Genomic DNA, 24,121 nt, shown 5'->3' with positions numbered 1-24,121 from the left:
ATAACCAAATGAAATATAAAAGATGAAACAAAAACATTTCTGTTACATCAAATTAAAACTGTGATTTGGGAAAACATAAATATATTTTTAAATATATTCATAAAGCGCTTGGTTATGATTTAAGTATTTTTATTATGAAAAACTCCGTCCCCAAAATTAGCTCTCTACGAAAGAATTCTTTTGAATTTCAATCCACTAAAGATCACAATTACACGTTTTACAAGATTCGAACTCATTTATTTCCTTTTAAAAAATTATTTCTCGTGAAGCAAATTAATTTCTTGGCATTATACTTCTTTCAAAATCTGAATAAACTTGGAAAAGATTTCATAAAAAATAGACGAGACCGAAAGCCCGCGGCCTACGCCAAATTACGTCGTTATTTACAAGTATTTTCTTCTTACCGGGGAGGAGGGATAATATCTGCACGCAGAATCACACGGAGTTCATAGAGCAGAAAAATATGGACTTTCAGATTTGTATGTTTAACTTATTATGTAAAAACAAAGTGTATCTGGTATTTTAATTTATTGTTGCCAGACAGGTCTTCGTCTACTTAATGAATCTCAAATTTCTAATAACTAATTAATTACAAAGCAGTAATTGATTTTCGTGATTTATTACCTTTATCATTTATTTGCATTGAGTACTAAATAAGAATTTCCGTGCTTGTTGGTTATTACAAAATTATTTAATGCTAGTAATAAATACTAAGCAAGACATTATTTTTAATTAGTACAATTATATACAAAACGTTCACAATTCGTAAAAAATATTACATAAAAGGTTTCTCCTCTAGTCAGCTAACAGTACATACTAAAATAAGAAATAAAACTGAAACAAAAAGAAAGAATATGTTAAATATTTTTAGTTACAATTTTACATATAAATATGTTATCAATTTTTTTTTTAATAAATAATTATGAAAATTACTTACATTAGGGTCTTGGGAATATGAACATTTATGAAAATCAAATGCTCTCTGGCATTTATCCTTGTCGAGCGTATCTAAATAAATAAATAAAATACTTAAAATTTATTTTTTTAGTTTGTAATACTAATCTGTTTCTCATTATCAATTAAACATTAATCATGATTTAATCTAGTCATATACAAACAGTTATTAACTTACCAACATGTTTACATGCGTTAATCATTTTAGCAACTCGATCCGTGTACTGTTCCGGTATCAAACTGACCATCATGTCATAGTCAACAAAACCGTCGTCGTCCACCTAAGATTCAAACTATTGAAAAATATATACAATATATGCATGTAATGTGTAATATCTGCGTACTAAGCAATTTTAACTATATTATAGTCGAGTAGAAAACTCAAGCATAAAAACGTTAACGATCGTAGTGAAAAAGTTTAAGAATTTATGTAATCATAAGTATAATTTAGAAAATTATTTACAAACAGAAAAATTGACTTGACACATTTTTTAAACATATTTAGATGTACAACGTGTAAACTGTTAAATATTTATCATAAATGATAAATAATAATAAATACAGCTTCTTAACTTAACAACAATTAATGTTATTAACACTATAAAATAGAAGTAATTAAATAAATCATATGTAATCTATACAAATAAACAAAATGGGAGTGTCTGTTTGTAATTGGAGTGTCTTTTTACTAAATGCATATGGATGTATATACGGTACATACAAACATACATACATATCAGCCTATCACAGTCCACTCCTGGATATAGGCCTCCACAAGTTCGCGCCAAAAATTGCGTGAACTCACGTTGCCCATAGTCACCACGCTGCGCAGGCGTATGGTGACCGCAGGCCTGGCTTTGTCGCATCGAAGACGCTGCTACCCGACTTCGGTCTGTGTATATCAAGCACGGTACACGTACCAAACTAACATTTTTTTACAATTTTTGTCTGTCTGTCTGTTTGTTCCGGCTATTCTCTGAAACGGCTGGACCGATTTTGAAGTAAACCGTAAAATTTCACTGGCAGATAACTGATGTAGTAAGGAGTAACGTAGTCTACTTTTATTTTAGAAATTTGTTTACTTTATAATTCTGCGAACTAAACAATAACTTTTTTGTTAAATTTCACGCGGACAAAGTCGCGAGCACATCTAGTATAACATAACTTACAAGACTCCCTTCCTCCAATAAGCAGAACATGTAGCACTTTAATTTCACATCTTCCTTGAATATTCCGTTTTCGCAATTCGCTATGTCCTCTGAAACCAAGTAAAATTAGCATTAAAATATTCATAATCATTAAAATGGTTTAATTTTATTAATTTTAATTGAATAATAATAATAAATAAAAGCCTCACGCAAATGGCCCCCACTAGGTTTTACTGCTATTACCTGACCGGTCCACGGGTCCGGAAACACCCACAATACACAAGCACAAGCGCACATACAACGGAAATCTCTGTATGACCAATACAAAAGTATGTCAAGTGTGGGGATCGAACCCGCAGTCGCTTGCGCAGCAGTTGTTTTAACAGTCGTTATGTTTATGTACCACAATTTTACAGCCAAAAAAATGCAGCCATCTCTAACGAAAGTTAAATATGTTTCTTAAAAAATGATAACTGTATATCCATATCGCTTCAGCTTGTAATATCCCACTACTGGGCATAGGCCTCTTTCCCCATGTAGGAGAAGGATCAGAGCTTAATCCACCACGCTGCTCCATATAATTAATTTAAAATAACTGCCGTTTCTGTGACTATACATGACGCTGGTATAAGCTTAGCCGCTACAAACCTCTGTATCACGTCACACGCAAGCGAACCAAGAACAAAGTAAACGGAAATAAAATTTTCTTTCACTCACCCTCAGCCACCCCGGTCTTGCCGACGCATTCGTTGTGAACATGTTGTATTATTTCTTTGATTTCCTCACTAAGTTCCTAAAAAATACAATTCACTTACACAAAATCATTTTTTTCAGACGCCTTTTCTGATCTCTCGGTCAGTGGGATATAAAAACACTTCAAAGGTCCCTTTTTATTGAATTTATGTTACAGTCCAGTTTGAAAACAGTCATGTAAATGTGAAATGTGTACCTACATTTGATAAATAATTCTTTACATACTTTATAGCTTTGTTCTGAAACATGTATAAAATTTATATAATGATTAGAATTTAAATACTTCGACGATAGTTTGTTAGTCAAGAATAAGCAATTTTACAATATATACAATTTATATAAACTTTGAAAAAAAAAAATTGCTAAGCATATGTTCAATCTTAATATTTTTTTTAAAATCATTTATTCGCTGGGTCTGTAGCAAAATCAAAATAATAAAATAATAATAGTAAGAGATATTTTTACTACAATTAATATACTCATAGTATTCGTTATACTTTGTAAAGAAACATTAACTTTGCGAAGTCAAAGCTTGGCAAAGTTATAAGTTTGTCTTTCATTCGCGTAAGAAAACTTGGTCGTGTGTGATAACTAATTATAAAATATATTTTATGCATATTTGTAATTAATATTACATTATTTTAATTCCATTACATTAAATAAAAACATCTAATATTGCACGTATCCGTAGGGGTTGTACTTTATTCTCACAAAATGATAAAAAGCGTGTCTGCTTTAGACCACACAACTGAAATAAAACTTTTTTGGCAATAAGCCTGCACAATAGGCCTGCACTGTATCTTTAATATACGAAACGTAACTGGCAATGAGAGAAAGGGGGAAAGAATATGTGTGTTCGCACCTCTCTCTCTTACTCTGTTCGCCTCACCCGATCACACTTTTTGTAACGCTCTCGTCATGCATTTACCAACTTACTCTCCGAGTCAAGTCTGCGTAAAGAAGTTTTACTTCAAATAAAGGAATCGCTTACTCTTAAACACCTATATTTTTATTAATATGCTATAAAAAACACACTTTTATACAGAATACACATCAAGCTACAAATTAAATATCATTTGAAGTCTTTTTTGAAAACTAGTATGGTAAAAAGAATCGATTAAAAAAATATTATATTGGACGTCACGTTGAAGGTGTACGGATGATAGCATAACAACGCGAGAAACACTTAACCAAATAAAATGTTTTTTTTTTATTGTCACGCGCTTCAGCCTGTAATATCCCACTGTTGGGTATAGGCCTCTTTCTCCATATAGGGGAAGGATCAAAGCTTAATCCACCATGCTGCTCCAATGCGGGTTGGCTGATATTTTCCCTACTATGAGTAACGACTGCTATCAGGTGTACATGATAACAACCGGGACTGACGGCTTAACGTGCTCTCCGAGGCACGGTGGGGAGAACCACAAGGACTGCACAAACACCAAGACCATGGCAAACACCTATAAGGCCAATACAAATGTTTGTCATGTGCGGGGATCGAACCCGCCACCGCCAGCGCAACAGGCACAATCCATAGCTGTAACTGTTGGGCCAACGCGGCGTCTACGTTATTGTCAGGAAACTATTTATTAAAACGCCTGGAGAAAAATTCTTTGATTAATAATAGAATCAGAGTCATCTGTGATTATCTGCAAGAACCAAAATCGAACTTATTATCGTTGTATGGTCGATCATTAGTTCCTAAACAGGCTACTAGAGTGTGTTGCTAGGTATATGCTGCAAATAATTTTAAAAGAGTGCATGGAGGCGTGCAATTTTATATTTTCCATATATTTTTTTGCTACAACTGACAAAACACAGCTGTATACTATAAGGTATAGCTGTTAATATATAATTTTTTATTTGTATCAGTATCGATATTGGCGTGTACGCTTTATTTATTTATTTAAGTTTCATATTCTTCCGTCCGCGCAATTTTCGTCATTGTTAAACAATATTTGTTAAGTGGTTAAACACCTACGAGTATATGGTCGGGCGTTGTCGTCTTGTCGTCTAGCTGCTTATGTTCAATTTCTTACTTATGTCTCATCAGCTGTTGACAGTAGAAATTCAAATCGATTGTTTTGCTCGGCGATAAAAACTTATAATCAATGATGTACTTTAAATCCAACCCTACACTCAACATCACCTTAGTGCGTTTCTACCCAGATTTCGCGATAATCTGTGACCGACGTTATATTTTCAAAAATTGTTCGATATCATTACGTCTTAAAAGAGAATCGCAAATGAGCACACGGTCCACGGTCCACGGTCCGGTAGGTTTCTTTCAGTGAGTTCATGTGGCAACTATATATCGAGCTTCGTTGTACAGCCAACATTTTTCAAATGGGTAGAAACTGTTTGACGGCTAATTCTAAGATCTTCAGGTTTATAGTAACTAAAAAATGTCGAATGTCACGTTTATCCGCAACTTGGAAAACATAGCGATATGCATCTTTGACATCAAAATTTCCTGACTGAAAACGCTCAAACTAATTTTATGCTACTCTTACTGCCACTGCATTAGGTCCATAAACGTAGAAAATTTTTTTCATATCTTTTTTTTATGTAACTAGGTAGGCAACAAGCGTACGGCTCACCTGATGGTAATCGATTACTGTAGCTTATAGACGCCTGCAACACCAGAAGCATCGCAAACGCGTTGCCGACCCTATCCCTAATTCCCCCCAGGTGCTCTGGTTACCTTACTGACCAACAGGAACACAACACTGCTTGAAAGCAACATTATTTAGCTGTGTGCTTCTGTAAGGTCGAGGTACTACCCCAGTCGGGCTGCTTCATATTTTGAGCAGAAAATTTTCTGCTGTGCCTTACCTCAGTGCAGCCTGAGTCACTTTTTTCCTTTTTTTTTAAAATAAAACTTTAAAATGTAACCGAATTTCTTCGTTAGATTCATCTATTTTGGCGGACCGAAAACAAATGAAAACTGGCGGGAAACTGTTTATTACTTTCTATTTTATTTTTAAAATGTAACCTTTTCACAGTTTTAAAACCAGTCAGTTACAAACAATACAACCAAAAAGATTTACGTAAACCTTTATTTTGCAACTTTTTACGAAAATACTAAAAGACTTTTTTCCCTATTATTTTAAAACTAATCACATATGTCGTTAAATTATACTCATTACATTTTTATTTATGTTCGATTTAGTTTCAATTTGTCATTAACTTAGTTTTAAGATAACATATTTTTTCTTTTTTTTATATTTACGGGTTATAAAATAAATAACAAAATAAAAATATAATAAATTATAAATAATAATAATCATATAATTTATAACCTTTGTTAAACATTTAAATAATTTTGATGACGGTCAAGTTTATTTACCAAGCTTTATCTAATATCTTTAAACGAGCAATTCTTGTATATAAGAGGTTTCGGGGGCGATAAATCCATCTAGCTAGAACTCATTTTTAGAAAATGTCCTTTTATCCCTGTTTTTAGGCAAAGAAAAAATTGCTACAATATCGTTAGAATACGAAGATAAATTTCGCAATTGTCAATTAAGTTGTGATAGCTCAGGTGGGTAATCGGCCGGTCGGGATCGACCGAGATTACCACAGTTCAAATCCCTATGTCCAGACAGATTATTTTTTCCTTTTTTTTCTTTCCTTCTTTTTCTTGATTCTTTATTTCAATAACCAGTTCATATTTTTTATTATTATATCGGCAAAATCGGAAAATTTTATTCAGATTTTATCAAAATGTAATTCGTATTTAAATATGATTTCCAAAAAATACGATTTACTAAAAATACCGAGCCAAGCTCGGTCACCCAGGTACTGGTGCTATAATACCTGTCGATGTTTTATAAGAAAGTATATACGATTTTAAAAATTACGCACAAATAATAATCGGTTACTCAAAACGGCTAAAATATATCGTTTATATTTTATAACTAGCTGCACTTTCACTTGCTTATTTATTATCCCCTTGGGAATTTCGGGATAAAAAGATGCCTAAGTCTTATTCTGGATCTTCAACTAATCAACAAGTTTTTACGTAAAAGAGTAACAAACATCAATTATCAAAAAATTTCGCATTTGTATCATTACAGCCTATACAGTCCACTGCTGGACATAGGCCTCCACAAGTTCACGCCAAAAATAACGTGAACTCATGTATTTTGCCCATAGTCACCACGCTGGGCAGGCGGGTTGGTGACCGCAGTACTGGCTTTGTCGCACCGAAGACGCTGCTGCCCGTCTTCGGTCTGTGTATTTCAAAGCCAGCAGTTGGATGGTTATCCCGCCATCGGTCGGCTTCTTAATTTTCTAAATAATTCTTCGCATTTGTAATAATATTACAATTCATAATATATCATAATCATATATATAATAAAAATGTAACGTGTCGCTGTCAGTACATTTGAGGTATATGAGAAAAAACATTATTGGGATCTTTATCAACGCAAATAAGACCAAAAACAATGATTCTCAGAATTTTGTCTGTTTGTTTGTTTGTCTGTGCGTTTGTGCACGCTAATCTCAGAAACGGCTTATCTGATTTAGATGTGGTTTTTACTAATATATTGTGGCAAGCTTAACTTAACATTTAGTGTTTGTTTCATGTCAATTGTCTCATAAATAAAAAAAGTAATGCCAATTTCAACAATCACTTTGAACATGTAAAGTCACTATTCCACGCGGACGAGGTCGCGAGCACACCTAGTACTAAATATATATCTATATTTTATTAATCATAAACGAACTATAGTTTAACCTAAACCCTCAAGTAGCTCTAAGTCGTTTGATACATTTATAGATAAGCCAATAAATTTATATTTTTACGTTTTTACTTAATGCAGTATCATTATACAGTCCCTTAGACTTTACTGATCTACATACAATCCCTTTGTGAACACAGAGAGGCAAAGAAGTCACTTCAATAATAAAAATGACATAACATTCTCAAAGAAAATTATTAAGCTGAGATTCCACGGGGACCAACCCTATGCACATCAAGTTGTATCATAACGTTGAATATTAACTTAGACAACTAGGGACCGTTTCCATTACATTCACTAGTATAAATATAAATAAATAAATATAACCGTTTCCATTACATTTACTTAGTATACAGTAACAAAAAATATTAAAATTGTCATCTAGTCATTTCGTAAACCTTTATATTATTATAATCTTGGCTGATATAATGTTATACACGAGTCAATCATATATTAACTTTAGCGCAAAAAATAGTATTAAAACATAGGCAAAATTGACGGCAGGTTTGTTTACTTCCTTGACATATTGCAAGAACATTCTCTTATTTGAGATTTTTTTTTATTTCATCCGTTGAATGGTAAAAAGAGTTAAGAGTTTGGATGACAAACTTTTTACTACCAAAAGTTTTATTGATATTGTTTTATTTTATATGATGATCAATTGCTTTATTTATCACTTATAAAATACAATCAGTAATCATAATATAATTCTGCCGCTTAGAAAATGAATTACATACTACTCATAGTGTACGAAGGGCAAATTATGTGAATGAATACTTATTTCTTTACATTAAGAGGTAGTAATCAGTTTCTTTTGTCTTCGTAAATAAGGCCAGGAAAAGTCTTTAACTGTACACACTGCTGCAAGATGCTGAAAGGTAGAATTTGAAGTCGCGTTTTTTTCTTCACGTTAAATCTGGCTAGTATTGTTTTCATTTGCTACCAGATCTGAGCAATCCCAAAACGTGTCACGAGCTTTGCACGAGACAGCTGACTCTGTCTCTTCTCCTCTATTTTCTCTACATATTTAGTGTTGAGGATGATCTTTGTTCGATGCACTAAACAAAAATGTTCCACCGGATATTTGGCGGACAAATATTAGGCTATCCGGCTACAAGGTTGGCCGAATATCAGGTATTCGGTATCCGGCTAAATTACTATCCGTTTCATCTGTTATATAAATACTTAATTTATTTACTTTAAGAGATTAGCTCTTCAATATAATTAATTAAACGCGTATTCAAAGTTTTTAGAATTTGGTGAATTTTTCACTTAACCGCGTAGTATATACATAGGTACGAGTAAGGACCTCAACTATTTTTTATAATTAAATGCACGGTTTCTGTGGGAAAGTATTTAACATAATTATAGAATATCATTAAAAACCCCCTTCTCTTCCCGTGGGTGTCGTAAGAGGCGACTAAGGGATAACACAGTTTCATTACCACTTTGGAACTTAAAAAGCCGACCGATGGTGGGATAACCATCCTACCGCTGGTTTTGAAATAAATAGGCAACAAAGCTAGCCCTGCCGTCACCAACCCGCCTGTCCAGCGTGGTAACTTTGGGCAAAACACATGACTTCACGCTATTTTTGGCGTGAACTTTTGGAGGCCTATGTCCAGCAGTGGACTCTGATAGGCTAAAATGATGATGATAATGATTAAAAAATTACGCGTGAGCGAAGTCGCGAGCAGCAACTAGTATACTTTTAAAATAAATAACGAAATGTGATTTAAGTATTATCAACAACAAACTGTTTTGGGTTTTTAAAAGTTTTAAAGATTTCTGAGCTTCAACAAACAATATAATTTAAACAAAAATAAAATAATAAAAGACAAAGTTGTAAAGGAGCCGCTTGTGCGTCCACATTACATATTCGTAGACGACGCGAGACGTTGAGCAATAGTGTCGCGAGCGATCCCGCACCGTCACTCATCCATCAACTGCGATCTTCCCCACGTTTCATAAACTACAAGACACGTCCACGATCGTGAAAAATTGACTTTGCGAAAGTGCTCCGCAATGCTTAGGGGAACGCTTCGTGAGTATCGTCTGTTTTTTGTAATTGTTATTAATAATTTCGACGTAATATATAAATTGCAACGTATATAGCCCATGAAGAAAGTAAATCAATAATAGAAAGGGTTCGATTTTTGTTAGTTATTGAGTATTCAATAAAACCCCGATATTAGCGGTACGCATAATACAAAGGCAATGGTGAGGCGTAAGGTGGTGTAGACTTGAATATAATTATAATTGTGTTTGCTCGCAAACAAAAAAAAACCGACTTCAATTACATCGACAAGTAATACAACTTAAGTAGACGAAAAAAAAAAAACCAAACGCACTAGTCGTCGCTACGATTTTCGAGGGTTTCCCTCGATTTCTCTAGGACTCCATCATCAGATTCTGGTTTCCTTATCATAGCCACACTTGGGACATCTCCTTTCCAAAAAAAAAAGAATTATCAACATCGGTCATACACATATAGGTATATATATACTAGCTGACTCAGCAAACGTTGTCTTGCCGCTAAACGCTATTTAATTATAGGGGTTGGTGGTAGAAGGATGAAAATTTAGGGTTGTATGTATGTTTCAACGCCAAATCATAATTAAATAAAAAATAAATAATTTATCTAAAAATTAAAAAAAAATATTTGGGGTGGACTTCCCTTAACATTTGGGGGGATGAAAAATAGATGTTGTTCGATTCTCAGACCTACCCGATATGCACACAAAATTTCATGAGAATCGGTCAAGCCGTTTCGGAGGAGGTTAACTACAAACACCGCGGAACGAGAATTTTATATATTAGATATATTTAATTATATATACGGTCGAATAGAGGAATCCTTTTTTGAAGTCGGTTAAAAATGAATCTACAATGGGATATTATTATAGGCAGAACCAAAGACTATAGATATATAACAATAATAATTTTAGAGTAAATTAGGAAATTTTCCCGACACGAAAACCAAAGAATCTGTTTTGTATAAGTCGAATAAACTTATATTATAACTAACTTAAAAAGTAGTTTCTTTTTTTTCATTTTATTTAATTTTCTTGTTACATTATAAATATAATTTTCACTTCAGCCTATCTATCGCAGTCCACTGTTGGAAATAGGCCTCCACAAGTTCGCGCCAAAAAATAGCGTGAGCTCATGTGTGTTGCCCATAGTCACCACACTAGGCAGGCGGGTTGGTTGTCTGGCTTGCTGCTCGCCTTCAGCCTGTGTATTTCAAAGCCAGCAGTTGAGTGGCTACCCCGCCATCGGTCAGCTTTAGAAGTTCCAAGGTAGTGGAACTGTGTTATTATCCCTTAGTCGCCTCATACGACACCCACGGGAAGAGAGAGGGTGGCCATATTATTTATTGCTGTAGCCACACAGCTTTTTTCTAAACATCTATTTTTACCAATCGTATAAAAAAAAATTACACATACCTAATTCTAAACTTACCGGTTTTTCTTTTGCTCCATGTCCAAATATTACTAAAAGTAGAAAAACGAGTAGCGCCGCCGGTTTCATGGCGCTTCGCTGCATTCACATCTACATCGATAACGTTTTGTTCTTATACTGAATGAGTGAAGTTTTGCAACACCTTAATAACACCGTGCCATTCTGTCATTATCTCATAAAACTAATCAGTATGTCAGCACCATGAATTTCGCTGGAAGGTGTAATTAAAAGACGTGATCTTTTAGATTTATGACTGAATAAAATATTGACTGTGACATAAATAGTAGTGACATATTTTTTTTTTTTAATATATATCTACACTTATAAAATAAAGTTGCGTTTGCTCATAAATGAAAAAACCGACTTAAATTACATTGACAAGTAATACAACGTAGGTAGGTGATAAAGTAGTCAAGTAAATACGCATAATTTTTCGTTATTCTTTTTTTAGTTTTACTTGCTATGCTTGGTGGTTAACCGTCATAGCCCACAGAATTAGCTAGTTGAAGTGGCAGTGGTCTGGTTACCTGTGTTGCAGGACCGATGGCCGATGGAGCAGATGTGTCTTGGTGTGGGCACCGAATCTTGGCAAATGCAGTGTGGGCCGTCCTCCGGCCCGCTGAACTGACGATCTACGAAAGATTTCCAGTGTAGGCTGGATGAGGATTGCGGAAAACCAGGATGTCTGGCACGAACTTAGAGAGGCTTATGTTCAGCAGTGTACTTCGATAGGCTGAAGTAATAAATATAATAATAAATATCTACACAATACACACATGGTCGTCTGTTCCTAAAGTAAGCAACTTTGATGCTTTTGTTATAGGTAACAACCGACTGGTATAGCTACATATTTTTTTAATTTTTTTTTCAGTGATGATGAAGTGATGATTTACTTGCGTTAGTTCTCAAAATTATTTTTCATAGTGTCCTATAACGTACAAGTTATCTTAACTGTACAAATTAACTTCACCCTGAACAGTTCTAATTCTGAAAGGTAAACCCGTCAATTGATCTATTACAACATACCTATATGTACGTACTTGTCAATGATCACTTGTCAATTAAAAAAATACCATTTTATGTATCAAAATAAATTTACACTAAACTAATAACAACAAAAATGTTTAGTTAAAGTAAATCCTTGACAGTTGATAGAAAACTAAAATGTTTCGTTGAGAAAGGTCTCTATTGTGTTCTGGGCTGAAGTAATTATAAAATTAATGTCAAAATATGCGGCAACCAGACCGTCGTCGACAACAATAAGCCAAAAGGATATCAGACCTAATGATTATTAATGATCGGTAAAGAGCTTCTAAAATCACGCTGCGCTTATATTGAACCTTACTGTTACAAACTATAAAGTGTACGTTCATTGCTTTTCTTGTTTTCAAAACTCACGCTATTTAAATTTTGTTATTTTCAATTAATTAATTTTGTTTTATACTGTATTCATACATTAAGTATCGTATTTTATACGCTACAGTGAAGATTAAGATATTTTATTATTGTCAGGTAAGAAAAGATATTATTATATTTTTATTGAGAGGTAATTGAAAACTATGCAATATAATATATATCTGGGTTCCAATTAGGTAATACCGTTGGTCTAAGATCTCAGGTCTCCCTGACCACTCTTATTGTCTGGTGGGCAAAATGTATACAATGGAGTAGTATTTATGTGGGCAGTAAACATATGCATACCACAGTCCCCCTAAATATCATAGGAAAAAAGGAGGTTAAAAAATATATCTTAATACTTTAAATTTTGAAAACACAGCTTACTTAACTGTCTTAGACTTATTTTTTCTATGATGATTTTAAGACTTGATTACTTTAAGACTGTGAACTAGACCCGCTGGACGTCCAGAAAAGTAATGGCTAGATGTCGTGAAGCAGGACACGAGAGCCAATAGCCCAAACCAGAGTGATACAAAAAACGTTTGTTGGAAGGCAGACCCTGGCAACAAAAGACGGTATTCATAATGCCAAGCGGAAGAAAAAAAGACAAATACTACTCTTTTGTTTACATTTTGCCCAACAGAAAGTCTGGAGTCGAACAGAAGGTCTGGGTGACTGGGATCTCGTACCATCTGTAGGGGATTGTAAGTAATCTAGTATTCGAACAAGGCGATTTAAAATAACTCTCAAAATCAACTTGTAGATATGACACAGCATTAAGTTGGGCCTACAATGCGTAATATAAGGTTTTCGCGAATGCAATAATTAAATAGTTGCTGATAGACTAATTTACCTTCAATTGTATATGAATGTTGAATGACAATAGAATTGAAATAAGTATTAAACCGTCCGAATGTCACAGTAGAGTCGACTCTCAGACCAAATGATTTTTTCTAGTCAGGATGTCAATATATACGAATATTGTGCAAAAAATTAAAAACCGTCTCGAATACGATAAAGTGTAGAAAATGACTTTAATGTTAAAGTACTTCGAAAAATTGAATCGAAAAAAAAAAACTTAGCAAAAAGTGATTACGGAAAATATTTCTATTGAAACTTTTTGATAATCTCGTACGCACACTTATGCAGAGTGCAATCGACATGAAAAATCCATTAAGGTCGTTTGCGTCGGTAGCGTCCTAGCGTAGGCGGCGCCAGTGACCGTGCTAAGAGGATTTGTTGCATCCCTGTCGGCTGCATCCGCATCCATTCTCTATGCAGATGAACACGCATATGCATCATCGCATACTTATGTACCCGGTAACAATATTATACCCCTGAACCGATTAAATTCTGTGATTGACAATTTTGTGTGCAATCTAAAACAGATTAAATTAAAACGTTATACCTCTACTGAAAGTTTAGGGTACCTACACACATTTCATTTAACCATATAATAACTAACATATTCATATATTTTCTTTAATTATATGAAAATTTTATATTACATCATAGGCCGCAGATCAGAAAGGCCCATTACACAGGCCTTCCAAATATGAAACCAGTTGCTTTACTTAAAATGGGGGGTTCTGTAGGTGTAATAGATAACGATCCACATAAAAAATCCTAGATCTTTTTTAATTTTACTTTGTTTAAACAGGCGAGTTTGTTTAATAGACCAGTTTTACTAAGTTAAATTATCGCTAAAACAATTTGTAGAAGTATGACCATTACGACTAACGAGCACTCTAAAAGGATTAGTAGTACAGTCTTTCAATCATCTGTTGACCAGCAATAAACAAACGTACCAGTGGTGATACAAATAAGTAAAATTCTTAAATATATTTCGTTAATAGAAAAAAAAACACTACTAACTAACTTTTAAATCATATAAAATTCGCCTTGCATAAAATATTCTTGACATTTCGCACTTATAAGACAGGTCGTATACATACAGTTTGAAAAGATTCGTTGCGTCGGAGATGTTATTAGACATATTCCTGTATGCGATGAGTGGGCGACAGTAACATATATCACCGCTCCAGCAATTTTATATAATTTTCTTTTTCTAACAAAAATACACTTAATTAAAAATATGTCTCAATGTGTGAAGAAATAATTTAAAGATAGTGAAGAGAGACGAGTCAAGTTGGGTCGGGAGAGACGTCATTACCGCAATCAAAGCCTGAAGTCGCAGCATGCACCCTGTGCCCGCTAACGACGAGTGCTCTCGATAAAAATTAAAAACACGTGCAAGCCCAGTCTGAGGAAAGTTTTAATGAGAGTACACGGTTTGTGCTCCACCGACAGATATTTAATATACGTACTTGAGTATCCGCGCTGTTTATATATTGTGTGTTACCACAATCTAACCTGATCACTTAATGTTTTGTTGCTTAGTATTTTCTCTTAATACTTTTTTTTTTGTAAATGAAATGGTGCTAGCGAATACATTAAAATTTTGAAAAAAAATATTTTGCAAAAAATTAATAACTGTTAACATTTTTCTATTATTCAAGTTTAAATAATTTTATATATTCGTTTCGATTTCCGCTCGGGGTGGATATTTGTATGAATTTGTACAAACATTTCTTTTCTGTTTGGATGACTGTCCTTGTGTGTCGCCCCACCATGTCTCGGAGAGTTGTTGTCATAAATACCTAATAGAGTTCGTGACTCATAATAGGGAACATATCTGCCAACCCGCAGTGGAGCAGCGTGATGGATTAAGGAATTCATATCTTTCTCCGATATGGAGAAAGAGGTCTATGCTCAGCAATGGGATGTTACAGGCTGAATCGAATTTTATATATTACAAATAAAATTATAGACAAAGGAGCAATAGTTTAATTGACTGACGTTAAAATATTCAATCTTTTTTTAAATCAGTATATTTCTTAGTACGGTAGGATCCAGATTTGTGGACATGCCACACGCAGTTGCTCACGGCGAAAATACTACCATGATTTGTTCATTGATCTACCTCAGTATTTCAGGCAACGCTGCTTAAATTGCACCTTCTTTCCTATATTTTCTGATCCTCATTAATTCCAGATCAAATTCCTTTTTAATTCGTTTGTACCTTGAACAATATTACACAATTCGATATCTGATATATACTGATACTGTCTATTAGCACCCAAACTTCTCCAACTTATATAAAAGAGTGTGGGCTGAGCTCACACTACTCCGACTTTGTATAACAGTGCAGCTGTACTGGTAGTGTGGCTGTGTTTGTAGTCACACGTTTTTTTTACAAGGAGCCACAGTGTAAAACCACGTTTTAAACATATTTTTATTTGATTATCTTTGTAGCTCTTAATGATCTGAAGTAGTCTGTATACTTTGACTTATAGTCCGATTTAGTGCTTCAAATTCTCAGTCGCGAGACATCGCTCATTTATTCTAATTCAACAGCTCATTTTGTTAGTTTTATTAGTATCTAAAAGCATCAAAATCATCCCAGACTTAATTTGATTTTGCATGTTTTTTTTTGTTACTATTTAATTATAATAGTTTATAGAGTACCAACTACCACCAACCAACTTCTAGATGGTCTGTCAAAATTAAACCTACTTATAAAAAAATTTTGAATGATCGTAACATGATAACCACAACTTTGAAAGTCATGACACAAGTGCGATAGGTCGGTTTCAGATTATATGTTTAAGGGTGATATAGCGACGGTGATATAGTGATATAGCCTTAGGCCTTCTATCAAATTGAGTTATTTAAATTATTGAAACGTGTAATAAAAATACATATGAATTTAGTATAGGAAATAAAACATAAACATAAAACCTACCTACAAAGGTATTAATCTCTCTCAAAATTATGAGCCCTGAAGCATTACGAATAGTCCACGTATTTTCATTCATATACTTACATTGCCCATATACTTATACCACCACAATTTTCTTCATATACTCATTAATCAAATTTATTCTAGTAGTACCTATCTTCTATTTCCATAGCTTATAACTGCTATGTATCAGAATGACGAAAGGCTTCGTGTTAGTTAATGGTTTATCGTGGTTAGGTATTAATGACGTTGATATTGAACATAGTGTAATCGCTCGTCGACATTCTGCACAATTGCATCGGTCAAGGTCTGAAAAATAATTTATCTTGGAATAACCAGACAGAATAAAAAATAACATGTCATTAAAACATTACCAGCGTCATATCTAGCAGGGATCTTGTCAATATGAAGATTTGGATATGGATATAAGTAGTTACTCATAATATTATATCAGTTTCGGGTAGGTACAATTATAAAATTATTCTGGACTATCCATTACGTAAAAGTTTTGAGCTATTTACAAACATTTTTTTATTATTTGGGTCTACAATGACATTTATAAATAATTATAATAGTTACTTTTCATTAAAATTAGCATTCTATGTAATATCCGATTATAATCCAAGTATCTAGGACGAGCAAATATGGGGGAACGTAAAATACATACTGGACCTACATAGACTAATCAAATATTGTTTTTTTCCAGAGGAAGATCGGTAGTTAGTACTACTCTTTCATGCATATATTTCATATATTTCATATAAAGTATAAAAAATGAAAGTACGAGGGGAGAGATTTCAAACACTGAATAATATAATATAAAGACTGAATATATATATATATATATATATATATATATATATATATATATATATATTTATGTCACTAGGTCGGTCAAACAAGCGTACGGCTCACCTGATGGTAAGCGATTACCGTAGCTTATAGACGCCTGCAACACCAGAAGCATCGCAAGCGCATTGCCGACCCAATCCCCAATCCTCCCAGGAGCTCTGGTCACCTTACTCACCAACAGAAACACAATACTGCTTGAAAACAGTATTATTTTGCTGTGATCTTCTGTAAGGTAAGGTACTACCCCAGTCGGGCTGCTCCATATTTTGAGCAGGAAATTCCTGCTGTGCCCTACCTCAGTTAAATACAATATACATACAATTAATACACATATAGTCTTATTTTAGCTACCAATAATATCATACTATCATTATTATTATATTTTGACGACGCGTTAGCGCAGCGGTAATAGCACTGGCTGTTGCGTTGGCGGTTGCGGGTTCGATTCCCGCTCACGACAAACATTTGTATTGACCATATAGATGTTAGTCGTTGTCTGGGCGTTATGTTTGTGTATTGTATGTGTTTCTGGACCCCCAACACAGGAGAAAGTCCTACTGGGGGATCCGTTGAGTGTGAACCGTTTATTAATTCTCAATTCTTATCATTCCTTAAACTAGTTTAATGTACGACTTAGTTTTTTATTTTACAAATGCAATTTTTTTTACTAACAAAAAAGCCTACATCAATTGAATTTACATTAAATTTATAATAATTTAACTAACTTAACAATTTTTGATAATACAACTTATTTCTAATCCTATATTACAATAAATACTTACTCTAACATATTATATATTAATTATATTATCATAGCTTATTTACTTGCCGTTTCATTTGCCGTTTCATTACTATTTACTTACAAACATCCTGAGTTGATAGGGCTATATAAACAATTTAATCATTTTAACCAGAGTGGAATTGAAAACAAAAGCTTCCAATTTACCCACACAGAGTTCCTGGACAGGATTCAGAGGACGTGTGACTTACAAGGATCTTCCAAAGCCAAGATACCCGCAGACTGTCTTGCAAGTTTCTTGAAAGGGATCCGGAGACTTTTAGTTTAAAAGCCACTGTGCTAGCCATAATGCCCGATTCTGGTTTCTTAGGGCTTTTAAAATATCCTCGTCAGTGTTATCCGACAGTACTCCCCCTTAAAACCAGAAGCGGGTCCCTGTTTCGTACTTCCTCGATCACGGGACCCATTCCTTCCATTTTCACTTTCAATCTTTCCTTTCTCCTCTCCTCAGTGGTGCTAAGCGCCATCACTGTCTTTCTGTCTCTAGCTTTGCGTAATTGTTCCACTTTGACCCAGCTCTCCTTCACGTCGACTGTCTCTCTTAGCCAAGGTAAGGACTTCCTTACCAAGGTAAGGACTTCCTTACCAAGGTAAGGACTTCCTCCCCAGTCATCAGGTCGTTCGTTAATGATATCACCAAGAAATGGAGCATAGACGGTTTATTCGATGGAGACTTGAACCTAGTGACACTCTCCTACGTCATTTTAACCTCCATTTCATCTTTATATTTCATCGGGTCTGCAGGTCTTTGAGCTTTTCGCTGTTGTCGAACAGAAAGTGAGTGTGCATGACACATGCGATGTATGGTGTCAGCAATCGCTTTCTTGTATGCTCTTTTTATGTGCTCGGAGGCATCTAATAGATCCTCCATCAAGTTCAACCTACTTTTTACCCTTCATGTCTCGGCTTGCTCTACGAACTTTACTACTGCAGCGCCGACTCTGTTTCGGCGACTTTACAGTATCTTTCGTGCTTTTATTCTCCTTGCTTACTTACAGGGACCTGTCTTTTGACTGCGCTTGTTTCCTGTCCAAGCTGAGTCTTGGCTTTTCTCGTCGGTTTTTTCGGTGATTTCGGGTCCTGGACTGCTGCACCGGCTCTATTTTGAATAGGAGTACCTATCAAATTATCTCTAACATTTTGGAAGCGCGTCAAAATCCAATATAAAATAACAAAATATTGCTTTAAATTGGAATGTAACCATAAACATTTGGTTAGATAGCAAAATTTAACAATTCGATCATCCAACAAAATATTTAAATTCCTTTACTAATTATATGCGTTACTAATTATTACTATTGTCGCATTCTATATCTCCTAGTAATATTTAGTCGGTACCTACCCATGTAGGCTAGACCGTATGGTCATTTGAGACACTTAACTTTTTATGAAAAAAACTAAAACTTGGGTAACATTTTATTTTACTATTCTTATCAATTATTTTGAGGAATGAACACGTTCTTCGATAAATTTAGAAAGCAAGACATTGCCTATTCATGAAGTTCAATCAATAGATTCAAAAGTTTTTGTAGAACATGAGTAAAATATAAAATATACCAAAAATAATTGTTAATGAGTATTTGTTATAAATGAAGAAGTAGTTTATTTTGTTTTTTAACCGACTTTCAAAAAAGGAGGATCGAGGTTCTCAATTCGTTTGTATTTTTTTATATTACTTCAGAACTTTTTACTAGTTGATGTAATTGAAGTTGTTTTTTTTTTTCGTTTGCTAGCAAACACAATTATTACAAATATTATTACAGTGTACAAATAAATACAGTAGACCAACGCCTTTGATGTTTGACGATAAGACGGCACCACATGCTGAACTCTACAGCACGTAGATAGGGTTGTTAGTATTTTTTTTTTTTTTTCGTTTGCGAGCAAACACAATTATATGGAAACCGGTAATGCCAGGAAAAATATGATAAAAAATATAACATTCGTAAATTATGTTTATTTCATATTTGTATAGCATAAAAAATCTGGGGGCACGGTAGTGCCCCCGCTAAGACGAGCCAAAAAAAAACGAAAAGTTTACTCACACCCCACTCCCTATATTTTCTGTTATACAATAGTTCTATTGAAGAAAAAATACCCGACATGGCGAACTTCGTACCGCCTTATTTTACTTCTTGAATATAATAATTATATGTATCGAAATAAAATATAGCATATCTTTCAAGTTAGATTAAACTGCGCACGGTATGCAAATTTGATTAAAATCGGTTAACTAGGGGTCCATCGCGGACAAACAACGTATCGCGTAATTTATATATATTAAGATGTGTGTGTGTATGTTTCCACATAGGAATATTTAAAAAGCTCTTCCACGTGTTCTCCCCTTTTTGTTCTTTTGTTTATGTATCTTGGAGATTTATTGTCTTAGTTTTTGTACAGAATTATATTTTTTATCCCATTTTATCTCAACAAATCAATTGTAATTAACTAATTATGTAGTGTAGTTCACCATAAAAGCTCTTCAAGCTCTGATTAAAATTTGACTACACAACCAACGCTATTTTAACCACTTTCAGTTTGTTAAGCTCAGCTTCCGTTGAAAAAACTACTTAACGCATTTATTTTTTAATTTATACATTCCATGTTGAAAACAAACAATGTCTTTCAACTTTTTAATATTGACATAAATACTCATACATATTTTAACGTGTTAAATGCTACTCTAACAAAAAAAGATATCAATCGGATATCAATTGAGGATTCTGATTATTAAAGCTAAAAGGTACAAAAATCCAAAAAGGAACGTATCAACTGTTCTTGGATATAAACGCAGGTAGGAATTTCAAGTCAATTTAGTTTAAAACGCAGTTTGACAACATCAATTTTAAGTGTCTAAATGGCTACCTTTGCTCCGAAAGCTATTTGAAACACAACGATAAATCTTCACTGAAATCACGGTCTAATTTCGTAAAAGCCCGTCTCGCTTTGCTAATTAATATGAATGGCATTTACATCCGGCTTTTTCTCGCGTAGACCATTTCCAACTATTGTTTTGCAAAGATCCTCACAATTTATTCCTATTTTTATCAGACTGCATCGCGGCAGAGAAAGCTATTGAGAACAATAAAGCATCTTTTCGGTTAGGTTGAAATGAAAAGCTTTTGTTCTCTCTAGACGAATTAGTGTTATTTGTTCTGTGAAATTTAATATTATTTTTTTGATATCTTACTGTAATTATTATTTTGTATTAAAATAAAAATTTTTATTTTTAATTACCTACATATTTACTTTTTTTATTAGTAAATTGATTTGAACTTCAAATAAACAAAAAACGAGTACTTTAGACCACATGACTGAAGTAAAACTCCTTTAGCTCCTACAGTAATAAATAGTATATGAAACGTAGAGACGTTTTCTCTCTCTCTTTCTCTCTCTCTCTCTCTCTATCTTCACTAACTTATATCTCCCTCTCAACTTCCGTTTACCTCACCGGATCACACTTTTTATAAGGCTCTCGTAACGCATTCGCCAGCTTACTCACCGAGTCAACCGTGCATAAAGAAGTTTTACTTGAAAAATTAAGTGTTGGTACATATTGTACTGGTTAAATAGATATGACATCAAATTATTATGATATTGATGAAAAGGTAAATAATGCACGTCAAGATCAATTCTTTTATTAATTAAATTATTATACGCTGTGTTGTGCGTTGTAACACAGTCATGAGTCAGCCTGTTGATGTTGATTGCTGAGAGTTCGCTATAAATCCGGTTATACACGGTCAATGGGCACAAACGTCGCTTCTACGCGCGACCTCTATTTGTGCAGTCAAACGGTAGCGCAATCTGCAATAGTACAAAAAAATTAATGGATTTCTTGTGTTTCAAAAATACATAACGTATTTTTATAAAACGATAACTTCAATTTTTTTTATACTTGTTATAACAGAAGGAAAATATTAGTGTTCGTATCATGGGCTTCTGACGTAAAATGACGAATATTTATACAAAATCAAACATATTTATTATATCTCTGTTGTGTATATGTGTTAAATATTCTTTTATAAGCAATGTCACATCTACAGCAGTTGATACTACTCGTACTCATAAAGTTTCGACATTCGCCAAGGTCCTCTTCTACTAAGGAGAAGAAAAGCTTTTTTCCTCTACAATGATAAAAGCTTCATTAGAATCCACAACTATCTAGTATCACTTAACTGAAACATCTGAATTACTATTGCATATTACCATTATTTTATTTAGTTATTAAATATAAAATTTTGTTTATATAAACTTACCTATGAAGAAACTGTAATAAATCTAATTCTGTACACTGATAATAAGGATTTTATATTTTTTAGAGAACACTTTCTTTGGAATTTTAAAAGACTTTTTTAATAGATAGAAATTGTTTTTGAGATTGTCTTGTATTTCAAGGTTTTTGGTTTGCAAGTTCTTAGTAAATTCAGACATAACTACTCTTAAAGTTAGGTCCGTATAACTTGTTATTTGGAATCATCTAATCATACGAGTATACTTAGTGAATTTTCAAACTTAATAAAAAAGTTGTCAATCAAAATCGCAAGTAGAGTAACTTTTATATTTATAATTGTGTTTGCTCGCAAACGAAAAAAAAACCGACTTCAATTACATCGACGAGTAATACAACGTAGATCGACGAAAAAATAGTCAAGTAACTACGCGTTATCAAAGATTACTCAAAAAGTAATTACATACATATAATCACGCCTCTTTCCCGTAGGGGTAGGCAGAGACCACTTCTTTCCACTTGCTACGATCCTTACATACTTGTTTCGCTTCATCCACTTTCATTATTCCCTTCATACATGCTCGTCGGTTTAGGGTACTCTTGACCTGGCCTTTTTTCAAGACGTCCCCGATTTGGTCTTGAAATGTCCGCCTAGGTCTACCCCTTCCAACACTTCCACTCACACTCGCCTTATACACTTTTTTCGTCAGTCGTTCTTCATTCATTCTCTCGACATGACCAAACCATCTCAGCATACCTTTCTCAATTTTTGTCACTACATCTTCTTTCAGACCACACCGTTTCTTTATCTCACTATTTCTCATCCTGTCACTCAGTTTAACTCCTATCATACTTCTTAACGCTCTCATCTCAACTGCATTTATTCTGCTTTCATGTCTCTTCTGCCATACCCAACTTTCGCTTCCGTACATGAGTGTCGGAAGCAACACCCCCTCATGCACAGCCAAACGAGCCTTTTTAGACACCTTCCGACTGCTCATAAAGGAGTTCAAAGCTCCGTTCACCATGTTTCCTGCATTCACTCTTCTTTCAATATCACTCTCACACTTTCCATCTCTTGTAAACTTCGAACCCAGATACACAAACTCTTTCACCTGTTCAATTTGTTCATCTCCAATCACGATATTACAGTCTGTCACTACCTCATCTCTTTCAAACACCATCACTTTCGTCTTCTTTACATTCATCTTCATTCCCTTTCTAACAAAAGCTCCACTCATAGCAGTTACCATCTCCTGCAACTCCTCGGCCGAGGACGCAAGTAGTACTTGGTCATCAGCATAGAGAAGACATTTGACGAGTAACTCACCCATTCTCAACCCACTTTCATTCTCTTTTAACTCTGTCAAGCAATTGTCCATGAACAAGTTAAACAGCCACGGTGACGCTACACATCCCTGTCTAACACCTTTTTCGATATTAAACCATTCAGTGTATGCCCCGTTTATCCTCACACAAGCACTAGAATCCCTATAAAGAGATTGTAGTGCTCGCATGAGTGCGCCGCTCACACCGTACACGGACAATGTTGACCACAATTCATTCCTCACCACTCTATCATAGGCCTTTTCCAAATCCACGAACGCGCAATAGACCTTTTTGTTTTTTGCTAAAAACTTTTCGGCTATGCACCGCAAGGAAAAGACCTGATCCGTACATCCCATTTCCTTTCTAAATCCCGCTTGTGCATCCCATACTACATTCATCTGTTTCATTCACAACCCTTTCAATCAACACTTTCGCATACAATTTACCGACGACGCTGAGAAGGCTTATACCGCGGTAATTTATGCAGTCCTGCCGTGACCCTTTTCCCTTATACAACGGCACGATTACGGCTTTGCACCAGTCTTCCGGTACTTGCCCATTTCGCCAGCACAAATTGAAAAGGCAGTACAGCTGGCTAGCCACTATACCCTGTCCAGCCCTCAGCATCTCGACGGTGATCCT

The 24,121-nt window shown here is 34.4% G+C and overlaps 1 protein-coding gene across 1 annotated transcript; it reads right to left on the bottom strand.

Moving 5' to 3' along the window:
• Positions 1 to 750: 750 nt before the first annotated feature.
• LOC123669401 (general odorant-binding protein 83a-like) lies at positions 751 to 11,137 on the bottom strand. The gene is made up of 6 exons (XM_045603011.1): positions 11,069 to 11,137; positions 2,820 to 2,895; positions 2,124 to 2,212; positions 1,133 to 1,235; positions 938 to 1,008; positions 751 to 834 (listed from the first exon to the last, which is right to left on the bottom strand). The coding sequence occupies exons 1-6, from the start codon at positions 11,135 to 11,137 to the stop codon at positions 817 to 819; spliced, it is 426 nt and encodes a 141-aa protein (XP_045458967.1). The 3' UTR covers positions 751 to 816.
• Positions 11,138 to 24,121: the final 12,984 nt, after the last annotated feature.

This window comes from Melitaea cinxia, chromosome 1 (genome assembly GCF_905220565.1).
Source record: "Melitaea cinxia chromosome 1, ilMelCinx1.1, whole genome shotgun sequence".
NCBI lineage: Eukaryota > Metazoa > Arthropoda > Insecta > Lepidoptera > Nymphalidae > Melitaea > Melitaea cinxia.
The sequence above is the reverse complement of the archived record's forward strand: the minus strand, read 5'-3'. Positions and strand labels throughout refer to the sequence as shown.

Excerpts from the sequence above, each read along its gene's own strand:
- LOC123669401 (XM_045603011.1), bottom strand. The coding sequence starts at position 11,137 with ATGAAACCGGCGGCGCTACTCGTTTTTCTACTTTTAGTAATATTTGGA. Across the intron at positions 2,896-11,068 it reads ATGGAGCAAAAGAAAAACCG|GAACTTAGTGAGGAAATCAA; the intron begins GTAAGTTTAGAA and ends TGTATTTTTTAG. Across the intron at positions 2,213-2,819 it reads CAAGACCGGGGTGGCTGAGG|AGGACATAGCGAATTGCGAA; the intron begins GTGAGTGAAAGA and ends ACTTGGTTTCAG.